At 40.0% G+C, this 14,609-nt stretch overlaps 1 protein-coding gene across 6 annotated transcripts in view; it reads right to left on the bottom strand.

Moving 5' to 3' along the window:
- The window catches only part of HSPBAP1 (HSPB1 associated protein 1), a 53,060-nt gene that overhangs the window by 35,802 nt on the left and 2,649 nt on the right, over positions 1 to 14,609 (bottom strand). For 4 of the 6 annotated variants that reach the window (XM_008155523.3, XM_054713926.1, XM_028131158.2 and 1 more), the window contains exon 2: positions 1,700 to 1,885. In XM_008155523.3, the coding sequence (XP_008153745.3) occupies positions 1,700 to 1,885 (186 nt within the window). Of the gene's footprint in view, positions 1 to 1,699; positions 1,886 to 5,859; positions 5,939 to 14,609 lie in introns of all 6 variants that reach the window. The other 2 variants (XM_054713924.1, XM_054713923.1) reach the window with 2 other exon arrangements.

Here is a 14,609-nt window from a genome sequence, read left to right as displayed (position 1 = left end):
ATGCTGATTTTTATGTGGCTGCTGCTGGTCTAGCATTTAATTTAAAAAATACAGCAAAAACATTTCATTCTGTCATAGGAATACAAGGAGAGTCTAGACACCAAAAACCGAATAATTCTATGAGATCTACTAGAAGGTCAACATGAAAGAAAGATGCTTTGAGAAGATGGATAATTTTTTAAACTCTGTCTCAATTAGTAGATTCATAGGTCACCTCACAGCAATACTTAAAACGCTCAATTTCTAGACTACCAAACCTGCCCATATTTAAATATAAGTTAAACACACATTCTGAAGCCAGACAATGTTGTGGACTCCTTTTAATTAGAAATGATATCCTTCTCTTACATTAACTGCTAGAGACCCAGTGCACGAAATTCGGCCTGCACCCTTAGCCTGGCCTGCACCCTCTTGCAGTCCAGGAGCCCTCAGGGGATGTCCTACTGCCGGCTTAGGCCCGCCAGGGGGAGCAGGCCTAAGCTGGCAGTTAGACAGCCTTAGTACTACTGTGGAGGCCAGAGAGGCTCCTGGCACCACCACTGATCTCACCAGCTGTGAGCCCGGCTTCTGACTGAGCGGCGCTCCCCCCGTGAGAGCTCTGACCACCAGGGGGCAGCTCCTGCGTTGAGCGTCTGCCCCCTGGCAGTCAGTGTGCTTCAGAGCCACCGGTCCTTCTGTCGTTTGGTCGATTTGCATATTGGCCTTTTATTATATAGGATTCTGAGAGGTAACAATAATTGTGCAATCTGACCATAAGGCAAACAAATCAAAACATTACAAGTCTTCAGGGAAGAAGAGGGAGCTGGCAAAATCTAATTGCTTAAGAGAATAAGAAAATAGCTTTACATATTAGCTGCAATGGAGGTCAGGCAGCTGATAAGGCAGAGAGATAAAATTTCAACCAAGACTGAGCACTATAAAATAGTGCCTGAAGCCACACATAAAAGGACACATTCTATGCAAGTCAAAAGTGGGAGCAACTATTAGATTACTATTGGTCATTTCAGTCATGTGGGAACAGAAATAATAGCAGATTAACAAATATTTATTAAGCACTTGCCACATACTTGAACAAAAACATTTTATACTAGAGGCCTGGTGCACAGATTCCTGCACTGGTGGGGTCCCTCAGTATGGCCTGTGAGGATCGGGCCAAAACCAGCTCTCTGACATCCCCCAATGGGTCCCAGATTGCGAGAGGGCGGTTCTCGGGTGATGCACCCCGGAATCGGGCTCCCTCCTCTCCGGTTCCGGGTGTATCATCTGAGAACTGCAGCTGCCAAGTCAACACAGCTCAGCAGCTCCTGCATTAAGCATCTACCCTCTGGTGGTCATTGCGTGTCATAGCTACAGGTCGGATGGGCAGTCAGTCAGACGATCACTTAGGCTTTTATATATGTAGATGAGGATAGGTTGTTTATTCTTTAACCTTTTGCACTTGGATGTCGAGTGTGACTCGACACGGTTAGCATTAGAATAAAGGAATCAAGAAAAAAGCAAGCGAGTGCAAAGGGTTAAAAAAAAAAATCTTAACACAAACTGTCCTAAAACTTCTAATAAAATATTCTCTATCTGAAAATGGTCAAAAGGAGAATTAGAAATAAAGGATTTTCTAGAGATAAAGAACACACTGCTGGGAATGTGGAAATGCTATTGAAGAGACATTATTATTATGAATACTTGTGGTAATCATACCTACCTGTATCTGTACTTTTCATTCCCATCCTAAATCGTATCTGCTTGCCATGAAGGACCTTGGAAAGGTGCTCAGCAGTCCAGTGTTGTGCTGGCCAATCAAAAACCATATTACAGAAGACTGCAGGTTGCTGTAAAGACATGATAATTTCTTTTGCTTTCTCTGGTGTGAAAGGTTTGACATATTCATCTAGGAAGAGAAATAAATAGAGCAACAGATAAGTAACTATAGTTATTTCATGTAATAGGAAAAATAGCTAGTATCGTTTTTATTATAGCAAATCTTTTGTGTAATTACACTTCACTTATTACTGATCATATAAACCTATACTAATAAAATGGTAATATGCTAATTAGACTGGACATCTTCCGGACATCCTTCTGGACAAAGACACAGTGGCGGGGGCCAAGGCAGAGGCGGTTAGGGGCGATCAGGCCAGCAGGGGAGAGCAGTTAGGGGCAATCAGGCCTGCAGGGGAGAGCGGTTAGGGACAATCAGGCTGGCAGGGGAGAGCAGTTAGGGGCAATCAGGCTGGCAGGCAGAGAGGTTAGGGGTGATCAGGCAGGCAGGCAGGCGAGTGGTTAGGAGCCAGTGGTCCTGGATTGCAAGAGGGATGTCCAGCAGTCGAACATCCCCTGAGGGGTCCCAGATTGGAGAGGGTGCAGGCTGGGCTGAGGGACTTCCTGCCCCCATACATGAATTTTGTGCACTGGGCCTCTAGTATAAATATGAATATCAAACAACCATAATTCATCAATGAATTATATTAAATTTTAAATGTTAGAAAATACAATTTTTAATGTCAAAATGTTTTTTAAAAAGGCTTTCTAACTATTTAAATTTTAAAAGATGCAATTTTTTTGAAAATATTATTTTCTAAACAGAGGATAATGCAAGAAAAGCTGATATAAACTACTCTAGAACAACCAGAATTGCTGGAGTCAGCAACAATTCTACATGCCCTATCACATATCTATGCCCCCAAAACCAACTGAATTAATAAAAATATATCAGTCAGTGGGAAAAGAGAAATTACTTTTATTGAAAGATTTTAAAAGAATTTTAAAAATGTGCTAGGAAGAGTATCAGGGTTAATCCTTGACCAGTTTGGCTCAGTGGATAGAGTGTCAGCCCATGGACTGAAGGGTCACAGGTTTGACACTGGTCAAGGGCATGTACCTCAGTTGTAGGCCCAGTTGGGGTGTGTGTGAGAGGCAACCAATCGATGTGTCTCTCTCACATAGATGTTTCACTCTCTCTAAAAATCAATGGAAAACTGTCCTTGGGTGAGGATTAACTAACTAAATAAATAAAATATTTGTAAAAATAAAAAATAATCATTGGCTTCAATTACATTTATAAAGAGTATAGGTGCTAAGAACTGAGTACTTCAATAAATTCCACAGAATTATATGATGTTAATTCTGGATAGGACAGTAAATATTAGTATCCTATCTAATAAAAGAGTAATATACAAATTGACCATCATACCAAGACACAAGATGGCCACCACAAGATGGCCTGAAGGGGAGGGCAGTTGTAGGAAGTTAGGGGTGACCAGGCCAGCAGGGAGGGCAGTTAGGGAGGGGGGACCAGGCCAGCAGGGGAGGGCAGTTGGGGGGGCAGGCCTGCAGGGGAGGGCAGTTGGGGGAGACCAGGCCTGCAGGGGAGGACAGTTGGGGGGGGACCAGGCCTGCAGGGGAGGGCAGTCGGGGGGACCCAGGCCAGCAGGGGAGGACAGTTGGGGGGGACCCAGGCCAGCAGGGGAGGGCAGTTGGGGGGGACCAGGCCTGCAGGGTAGGACAGTTGGGGGGGGACCGGGCCTGCAGGGGAGGGCAGTTGGGGGGACCCAGGCCAGCAGGGGAGGACAGTTGGGGGGGACCCAGGCCAGCAGGGGAGGGCAGTTGGGGGGGACCAGGCCAGCAGGGGAGGGCAGTTGGAGGGGACCAGGCCTGCAGGGGAGAGCAGTTGGGGGGGGGGGGCGGAGACCAGGGCTACAGGGGAGGGCAGTTGGGAGCCAGCAGTCCTGGATTGTGAGAGGGATGTCCAACTGCCCGTTTAGGCCCGATCCCAGTGGGACATCCCTTAAGAGGTCCCAGACTGGAGAGGGTGCAGGCTGGGCTGAGGGACACACCCCCCCTCACCCCCCGTGCACGAATTTCATGCACTGGGCCTCTAGTTTGCTAAATAAAAGAGTAAGTAAATTTATCTTTAAAGATATGTTAAACACATTGCGGATCAGTAGTTTTATTGCTAGCTTTACCCAGTAGCCAGATAAATTTCTATTGAACAAGTACAAAAACGTTTTACATAAATGTTAAAGGCACGCTTTAAAATTAAATACCCATTGCATTTTGAAGTTATTACATGTGCTTACAAGCTAATACCTTTTTAAAGAATGATACTTTGTAAAACACTGTGTAATATGAATCGAGAATTCTCAAGATCCATCCGCAATGTGTTAAGATGAAAGTGTTCTGGGAAAGGTAAAAAAATGCTTCATACTTTGACCCCCAAAACATATATTTATGATTCTCTGAATCAGCTAAATTGTGTATTTCAGTTAAGTAATCTGTAATTACACTTAATTCAAAAAAATTTAGAAAAGCTCATAACTAATCCAAATTCTCCCATCATCCAACTTTTTATAAACTTTCTGATAAAAGAATGAGGAATGGGGCAGGACTCATTGAGGAACTTGAGTAATTTGTCTGAATATAAGACTTACTTTGAAAGAAAATGAAAATTTAAGTCAATTTGATTTCCTTTCTTAGACAAGGGCAAAAACTCAGAATCCTTTCCTAAACCCATGGTGAAAGTGAGCAAGCTCTAAGCCTTCAGCAGCTGACATTTGATAACAGTGTGTCACCTTCTCCATACTCAGGGCTTCCAAGTGAGGAGGAAATCGGTATGGAAGCTTAGAGAGGTAAGGGCAGGTAGAAGAGCTGGGGACTACATGGAGTGAGGAAGGAGAGACACTCTTAGGTCTCGATGTAAAAAAAGCCCCAACTCTATCTTTTTAAAATATATTTTATTTATTTTGATTTTAAAATATATTTTTATTTATTTCAGAGAGGAAGGGAGAGGGAGAGAGATAGAAACATCAATGATGATTCCAAATCTTAGCTATGGTAAACTGTGCTGCTATGAACAGAGGGGTGCACATATCCTTTCTGATTGGTGGTTCTAGTTTCTGGGATATATTCCTAGAAGTGGGATCACTGGGTCAAATGGGAGTTCCATTTTTAGGTTTTTGAGGAAACTCCATACTGTTCTCCACAGTGGTTGCACCAGTCTGCATTCCCACCATCAGTGCAAGAGGGTTCCTTTTTCTCCACATCCTTGTCAGCACTTGTGGTACATCTACACAATGGAATACTACGCTACTGTAAAAAAGAAGGAATTCTGACCATTTGCAACAGCATGGATGGAACTGGAGAGCATTATGCTAAGTGAAATAAGCCAGTCAGAGTCAGAGAAATATAAATATCACATGATCTCACTCATTTGTGGGATATAATGAACAACATAAACTGATTAACTAAAACAGATCCAGAGACAGAGAAGCATCGATCACACCATCAAACCTCAGAGGGAAGGTAGGAGAGGGTGGGGGTAAGGGGAAGAGATCAACCAAAGGACTTGTATGCATGCATATAAGCCTAATGGACACAGACACCAGGGGGGTAAGGGCATGACTGGGGAGTTGGAGGGCAATGGGGGGGGGGTGGTAAGGACACATATGTAACACCTTAGTCAACAAAGAAAAAAAAAAAGAAACAAGGTACTAATACATAGTACAACATAGGTGAACTTTTGAAGAAAACATTATGCTAAGCGAAAGTCAGTCAGTCATAAAACACCACATATTGTCTGATTTCATTGATATGAAATGTCCAGAATAGGGAAAATCCATAGAAATAGAAAGTAGATTAGTGGTTGCACAACTCTACATATACTAAAAACTATTGAATTATACATTTTAAATAGGTGAATTGTGTGGTATGTGAATTATATCTCAATAAAGCTGTTACAAGAAAAAAAAAGAAACATCAATGATGAGAGAGAATCATTGATTGGCTGACTCCTGCACGCCCCATATACTGTGGATCGAGCCTGCAATCTCGGCAATGTGCCCTGACCAGGAATCGAACTATAACCACCTGGTTCATAGGTCGATGCTCAAACACTGAGCCATAGCAGCCAGGCCCCAACTTTATCTTCAAATGACCTTGAAGTACCCTGTTAAAGAAAACAGGATGTTACGAGGAATAAAAAAATGTTTCTATCTTTCCTTGAGATGTTTACCACTTTTGACATGTATGATAAATGCACATTTAAGGTCTGAACTCATACTGGCCTATACATACAAGGTTACCAGATTGCAGTGCACCAAATCTTCCAGGACTTGTAGGGCCAGATTCCATGTGCATGAAAATGGACAAGCTGCATTTTTATTATATTTTAAAACAATTTTTAAAAATATATTTTTATTGATTTCAGAGAGGAAAGGAGAGGGAAAGGGAGAGAGAAACATCAATGATGAGAGAGAATCATTGATCAGCTGCCTCCTGCATGCCCCACACTGGGGATGGAGCCTGAAACCCAGGCATATGACCTTGACTGGAATCAAACCCAGAACCCTTCAGTCTGCAGGTTGATGCTCTATCTGCTAAGCCAAACCAGCTAGGGCTATTATATATTTTTAAAGTTTTGCTAGACTATGTATGAAAAGCTATTAATACATTCATAATACTCTCTCATTTGTGGCATAAAAATTAGAACTATCCTTTGAGAAATAACTGGGACAATGAAGCAGAAGTCTCAAAGAACCACCCACTAACCTAGTAACTCAGGAATTTACTTTTAACAAAATAATCATGAGATAAACATTTGTAATATATGTATGTACATACATATAAAATATCTACTACCGCAAAATAAATCGGAAAATATAAACCTAGTGTCTAAGAGTAAAAAGTATAACTAAATATTTCCCCCATGGTACGTATGTCCAGTAACAATAAAAATGAGGGCTATGTAGAAATCTGTAGAGTTGTAAGGACTGGAATTGACTCAGAGAACTATTGCAATAGCCAAGAGAGAAGTGTGATAACAAGGCCCTGAACAAGAAGTGGCAATGAGGAAGGCAGAGATGGTAAAGATGGAGAAATATGCCACATAGTTCTATATACATTAAAATAAAAATGCACATCTGATCCTCTAAGAAGGCAGAGGAGATATTTTATTACCACTACCCGAAGGAAGAAATGGAAGCTCAGATGTCAACGGGCAACACCCTGGTGATGAACTGAAACTATAGGTCCCATTCCCGATTCCCAGTCCGGGGCTCTTTCCACTGCACAATCCTGATACCAGAGAATTAAAACGGAGGGACTTACACTGGCACCAAAATCTCAGGAGACAATATAAGCGGAAAAGATAAATAGGTGCAGGAAAGCTTTAGATCGACTGATAGATAATAAATCCGTATGAGCTGTTGGGGAGGGAGGAATGGTTTGGTTCCTGCATCGTATATGTGTTGGGGGAGGTGTTAATAGTAGAGGCTGCTGGCTGCCTAACTTACCATTCTCTTCTTCCTTCCTAGCAGAACTTTGGTCATTGGGAGTAGCTGAAAAATTACATTTCTTAGACCCCTTTGCAGAGATACATCTGGAAGTTGCGAGTCATCCTTTTTGCCCTTATCCTCCTCTCCTATCTTTGGCTTGGGAAACAGCGTAAGGGTTAGCCATCTTGAGAGATAAAAGAACAGCCCAGGAAATTGCAATGTCAGCTGAAAGAATGCAAAGATGTCCATCTTTGTGCCACTGAGCCACCAGCCAAATTCCACTTCCTGAATCCTTTCATATTAAAAAAAATTAACTCTTATAGTCAATACACTGTTATTAGCTCATAACTGGTATAACATCTCGCCTTCTGAAGCTATCGTTTTCAAGGACAACCATATATTCTCTATTAAAAACAAGACACCAGGCTCAAAATGGAGTTGCTTATGTTAAGCCCCAAGTCACCAACCTCAAACTTAATTACAGTTTCAGCTCTCATAGAAATGGAACATTGAACCAATCAAGAATCACCTGGTTGCCGAAACCGGTTTGGCTCAGTGGATAGAGCGTCGGCCTGCGGACTCAAGGGTCCCAGGTTCGATTCCGGTCAAGGGCATGTACCTTGGTTGCGGGCATATCCCCAGTAGGGGGTGTGCAAGAGGCAGCTGATCGATGTTTCTCTCTCATTGATGTTTCTAACTCTCTATCCCTCTCTGTAAAAAATCAATAAAATATATTTAAAAAAAAAAAAAGAATCACCTGGTTAGTACTGGCAAGGCAATCTGCATGATAGACCCTGACATCTCTAAAGGAAAATGACCTTGCCACAGCCAATCCACGTTTTGCTAGTGTAACTTCCTTGTTCCCACTCCCCTGTGCCTATAAAAGTCTTTCATTTTGTACAGCTTCTTGGAGCTCCTTTCTATCTGCTAGATGGGATGCTGCCCGACTCATGAATCTTTGAATAAAACCAATAAGATCTTTACACTTTACTAAGCTCATTTTTTTTTTTTTTTAACATTCCTATAAAGTGCTCTGTGGCTTAAGTTGGAGGAATCATGGCTGGTCTAACCCACGGTAGCATTCTGTCAGTTCTAAGGTTATAAGATATTCCAGCTTTGAACATTTTACTTCTAGGAATTTAAAGGACAGAGATAAATAGAAGCACCAGTCTGTTTGGGGTTGGGTTTTTATTAATTCTGCTTATCTTAAATCAGAGCTGATAGATCATATGGCTTGAAAGTTCCCAAAACATGTCTAGTGTTTTGACAGAACAGTTTCAAAGAAAATAAGTACATTTATCTCTAACATAATGTTAAAAAATTTTAAACTATTTAATGATCTGATCTAAAAAAAAATCCCAGAAACTATTAAATAGGAGACGCTAAAAACTAAAACACCTGGCCCAGTGATTGGAACAGATTAAATGTTCCAATATTTGCTAAATGAATGAAAAGTGCTATAAAACGTATACAGTGCAGAGCAATAGGATGCTCCCTGTAATAGGAAATCAGCATATTTACAGAATTTCAGGCCTATCAGTGAAATAAGACAACCAGTTCGTTGTGAGATAAAACTACTTTGGTTTCTGATAGTTTAATCAACAATGAACCGGGCCATTAAATTAACAAATTTAAGTATTACAATCTCCTTTCAGAAGAATGCAATCTATACTGTATTAATTAAACAGTTAGGGATGCACCAGTTACTCCATGCCAACAGTATTTGCAAAGAGCTATATAAATTGTGAAGCAACCTTGACAGCCTTTAAAGGATAAGTGTGTTTAAGTCTAAAATTCTAGGAAGCAGCAATGTCTAATTAGATGGCTTAGAAACCGCTGAAAAAGCAGATCAGTGATCTAGGTGTTGCACAACAGTCTCTCTTCCCTCTAAATGTAGCATGTTATTCAGGCAATTTATTACAGCGTGGTTAATAACTAATTTTTTGGAGATAATGATACACCATCAAAAAGCAAAATGCCTTTTTCTCAATAATTTTTTTCTTTAGTTAATGGAAAGTACAAAATAATTTGAAATCTAATTTCTCTGAATTTGTTAGCAATTCGGCTTCAGTCAATAGCTGGCGTGGATTTGTACCTGAGATTTAGAATTCAAGACAAGAATGAGGAAAATATACCACGTGGTGGAGGAGAGACTGCTCCATGATGTGACCACTGCAGGACCTGAGAGCTGGACATGGGCCAGAACACAGATTGCTTAGCACAGACCCCCCCTTAGAGGCCGTCTGATTGTAATCCATGTTCATTCTGATGTAAGTCAGCACCCCTCCCCTGCCTCCCACTTGGTGCTGGTTCCTGGAACAGGCCATAGTTCTGAGCACATAAAGTAATTTTCTGTACCTGGTAGCATTCAGGCTTTCCCTGCCCTCTGCTTACAGAGGTAGATTTTCAGTCAGGGGCCTTTACCTCGGTCTGCGTGTACTAACACACGTTTCCAGAATACTCTCCTAATGTTAATAGAATACAACAAAGACAAAGATCCTGAAATTAAAATGAACTCACATATAAATTTTAATAAAAAATTTAAGAACTATTAAATTTAATAGTTTTCAATCTTATTCAAAAACTTTCAGAAGGTGATATCAGAGTAAATCAAAAGTTACAATACAGCTCTAGCTGGTTTGGCTCAGTGGATAGAGCAGGCGTCCTCAAACTACGGCCCACGGGCCACATGCGGGTGTTTTTGCCCTTTTATTTTTTTTTACTTCAAAATAAGATATGTGCAGTGTGCATAGGAATTTGTTCATAGTTTTTTTTAAACTATAGTCCGGCCCTCCAACGGTCTGAGAGACAGTGAACTGGCCCCCTGTTTATTTTTTAAAAATATATTTTATTGATTTTTTACAGAGAGGAAGAGAGAGGGATAGAGAGTTAAAAACATCAATGAGAGAGAAACATCAATCAGCTGCCTCTTGCACACCCCCTACTGGGGATGTGCCCGCAACCAAGGTACATGCCCTTGACTGGAATCGAACCTGGGACCCTTGAGTCCGCAGGCCGACGCTCTATCCACTGAGCCAAACTGGTTTCGGCTGGCCCCCTGTTTAAAAAGTTTGAGGACCCCTGGGATAGAGCGTCTGCCTGTGGACTGAAGGATCCTGGGTTTGATTCTGGTCAAGGGCACATGCCCGGGTTGTGGGCTCTATCCCCAGTAGGGGGCGTGCAGGAGGCAGCCAATCAATGATTCTCATCATTGATGTTTCTCTCTCTCTCCCTCTCCCTTCCTCTATGAAATCAATAAAAATATGTTTTTTAAAAAGTTACAATACACAGACTCACTGTAGTGGTACAGTACATATATATATATAGATAGATATAGATATAATGTATATGTATATACATACACACATATATATACACACATGATACACACACACACACACACACACACACACACACACACCTATGACGGTTTCATCAGCCTGACAACTACTGTATATACATACAGGAAACTTTAAAACCTCTGGAATGGTAGATATTAGAAATGGTAGATATTAGGGTAACAAATCATGAACATTGGGCCATGTCAGAAAAATACTGAACACTAATGGAATTATGCAAGTACTACTTAACAAAATGACTAAATACCAAATGGTAAAATTTACACCAAAGGTAACTTTTCATTTTATAGTCACTATTTTAAAATGTCAATACAAACTAAGATAATTCTCCTGAAACGTAACATAATGCTTAAGTAAACTGATGTATAGTTTAAAAACCCTTTGAATTTCAAGGCCTAGAAGATGGTGCCACTGAAGATACCACAAGCAGAAATGTTGAGGCTGTTATGACTTCATCTTGCCAATAACAATACTTGATTTGGTAGTGAACTCCCAAGCAAGTTCACCTGGGGATGGGAGACAGTTACATGCTGGACAGCTACCATCCTCGTCCCATCTTCTTACACTTAACACTCTTGCCCAGTTACCCCTCTTCCCTACTTTAATCCATTCATTAACCAGAAAGTGGCTCATAAATACTAGTTATAAGTTCAAAAGTAATACTGGTCTTAAACCTAAAGCAAGGAATAGTAAATCTATATTTTAAGTGAAGTTAGTACTAGAAAAAATGGTGTCTCAATAAAGCTCTTCAAAATGTTCCAAAATATTTTTTAAATTTCTACCAAAATGTTTTCATCTCTTCAGATTTCACTATGTAAATTCTTCATAAAAAACAAAAAACAAAAAAAAAAACACCACCTGATTATTTTATCTCAATTTTCATCAAAAATATTCAGCAGGAGAGTCATGAAAAGATATCTGCACATCCATATTCACAGCAGCACTATTCACAATAGCCAACAACGGAAGTAACCCAAATGTCCATTGAGAGATGAATGGACAAGCAAAATATTGACACATACAGTGGAATTTTATTCAGCCTTAAAAAGGAAAGAAATCCTGTCACATGCTACAACATGGGTGAACCTTGAGGACATTATGCCAAGTGAAAGAAATCAGTCACAAAAAGATAAATACTGTATTATTCCACTTATACAAAGAACTAATATAGGCAAATTCATAGGAACAGAAAGTAGAATGACAGTTACCAGGGCTGATGGGAGCAGGAGTGTGGGGGTCAGGGGGACAGGGAGTTTCAGATTTGCATGATGAAAGGTTCTGGAGATCTGTTTCACAATAATGTGAATATACTTAACACTACTGAACTGTACTCTTGAAAATGTCAAAGGTGACAAACTTTATATTATTTGTTTTTTTACTACTATTAAAAAATCAATACTAGTCTTTTTCTAATATTCATCATTATCAAGTATGAAGTATTTTACCTACATATTAATTTTTTACTCTTTATCATACAGGTGTTTGTTTTTCTTTAAAATCTTGTGCCTCCCCCTGACCTTCTTTTTTTTTAAAGTGAGAATAAGAATGACACAGAGAGTATGGCATCTCTAACTAAAGAGTAAATCTAGTAGAGGAGGGTCAGCTATATATGAAACTCAAATCCATACAATGCTAAAATGAGATATTTCCTTGGGCAAGACTGAAAGAACAGTAGAAAGAATAAATCATTCTCTTCACAAAGGTATAAACCTAGCTAAAACTAAAACTATGAGAGCCTGATAGAAATAAACATAATAACCTCAGTCTGAAAGACAGAATCAGATTTAAAGAATTATAATTTTTAATTTCACTAAATGCTTTAACCAATGTGTGATCCTGGAAGTAACATCTTACACTCAAATTTTAAGTTGATTCTTTTTTTTTTTTTATTGTCTGAAGTTTTACATAAATCTCCTTTCCCCCAATTGACCCCCCCAGGCCATTCCCACCCCAGGTAAGCCCCCACCGCCCCAGTGTTTGTGTCCATTGGTTATGCTAATATGCATGTGTACAAGTAAGTTGATTCTTAACAAAGTAGTTTCACATTTGTTTGTTTAGGACTCTTACTTAGATTAGTTTTAGGCTTACAACAAAATTCAGAGGAAGGTATAGAGATTTCACACATACCCTCTCCACTCACACCTGCATAACTCCAACCCCATTATAAACATCACTCACCAGGATGGGACTTTTTTACCAGGAATGAACCTAAATTGATCACATTTTACCCGCTCCCTAGGACTTCGAGATGAAGAATAACCAGTTTCCTCAAAAAGCTAAATATGGAATTATCATATGACCCAGAAATTCCTCTCTTAGATATTATGACCAAGAGAACTGAAAACATATGCTCATACAAAAACTTGCATATGAATGTTCATAGCAGCATTAGTCATAGTAGCCCAAAAGTGGAAACCCAAATGCCCATTAACTGGTGAATTGATAAATAAAATGTGGTATATCCACACTATGGGTGGAATATTATTCAACCATAAAAAGGAATGAAGTACTGACACATGCTACAATGTGGAGAAACCTTGAAAACATTATGCTATGTGAAAACAAACATACACAAAAGGCCTCATATTATGATTCCATTTATATGAAACTAGAGGTCTGGCTCACAAATTCATGCACAGGTGGAATCTGGCTGCCCTTGGTGGGCCGGCCCCACCCCCTGGTTGAAACTCAGGTGGAAGGGACAATTGGCATATTACCCTTTTATTATATAGGATTATTATATAGGAAGGATGTCCAGAATAGGCAAATTCATAGAGACAGAGAGTAGATTAGTGGTTGCCACTAATGGAAAGAGGGGTGGAGGGAGAGTGACGCTAATGGGTACCAGGTTTCTTTTGGGTGTAATAAAAACGTTCTGAAATTATAGTAGTGATGGCTGCACAACTTTGTGAAAATAGTAAAAACCAGTGAACTGTACACTTTGAAAGGATGAACTTATGGTATGTGAATACCATAAAAAATAAAAAGCTCATCTTCCCCCCTCCTACATGCTTGACATCTTCTTTGTCAGTATCCTTCCAAACCTAAACTCTATGCATTCATACGAAAACTCAACGGTGCTCTCCCAACCACCTCCTTTTTTCTTCAGGTTCCTAATTTATATGTCATTTCTCAGACTGGAAATTTTCAGCTATCTCTAATTTATTTTCTCTCAGTTTCAACATCAGTCAGCAATGCCAGCACTTTCTATTAATAATAGAAATGTTACCTTTATTAAATACATAATTCCTGCCATATACTGTGCTCGATGATCTATAAGTATCTTGAACTTCACAATAATTATGCATTTTACAGAGGTAACTAAAATTAATGGGGATTAAGTACTTTGTCCTTTAGTCTTTCTCCCTTGAATCTATGTTCCATCCTTCAGCCAGAGTGAAGTTCCTTGAAACTAAATCTGATCATGTTACTTTCCCACATAAGCTCTTCAAAGGCTTCCCACTGTCATAGAAAGTCCAGACTCTTTAACTTGGTATAAGGTGCCCTTTATGATCCTTCTTTTCTCACCACTCCTCATACCAACTCCTTTCAGTTCCTGGACCAGGCCAAGCTCTTTTCCCTCTTGCTCTGGACTTGGCCCAGGGTTCCCTTATTCATTCCCTCAACAAATATGTAACAAGTGCTCGCTATGCCTGGCATTGTATTTGCTGCTTGTGGTGAACAAAACAGATATAGGTCCTGCCCTCAAGGTACTTAAGGTCTAATAGGAGAAATAAAAATAAACAAGTAATTGCAGATTGTGATAAGTGAAACAAAGGAAGAAGCATGCTGTGGTATAGAACATTTAGGGTTAGAGGTCGCGGAAAACTACAAAGAATGTTTTAAATAGGTTTGTTCTAGTAGGGTCTCAGGTGGTGACATACTCTGAAACCTGACGATTAAGGAACCAGCTATGTGAAAAGCGGGTAAAGGAAGGGGGTGAGTGACAGATGTTCTTAAGAACACAACCCAGACCAAGGATTTT

Source organism: Eptesicus fuscus, chromosome 3 (assembly GCF_027574615.1).
Source record: "Eptesicus fuscus isolate TK198812 chromosome 3, DD_ASM_mEF_20220401, whole genome shotgun sequence".
NCBI classification, from domain to species: domain Eukaryota; kingdom Metazoa; phylum Chordata; class Mammalia; order Chiroptera; family Vespertilionidae; genus Eptesicus; species Eptesicus fuscus.
The sequence above is the reverse complement of the archived record's forward strand: the minus strand, read 5'-3'. Positions and strand labels throughout refer to the sequence as shown.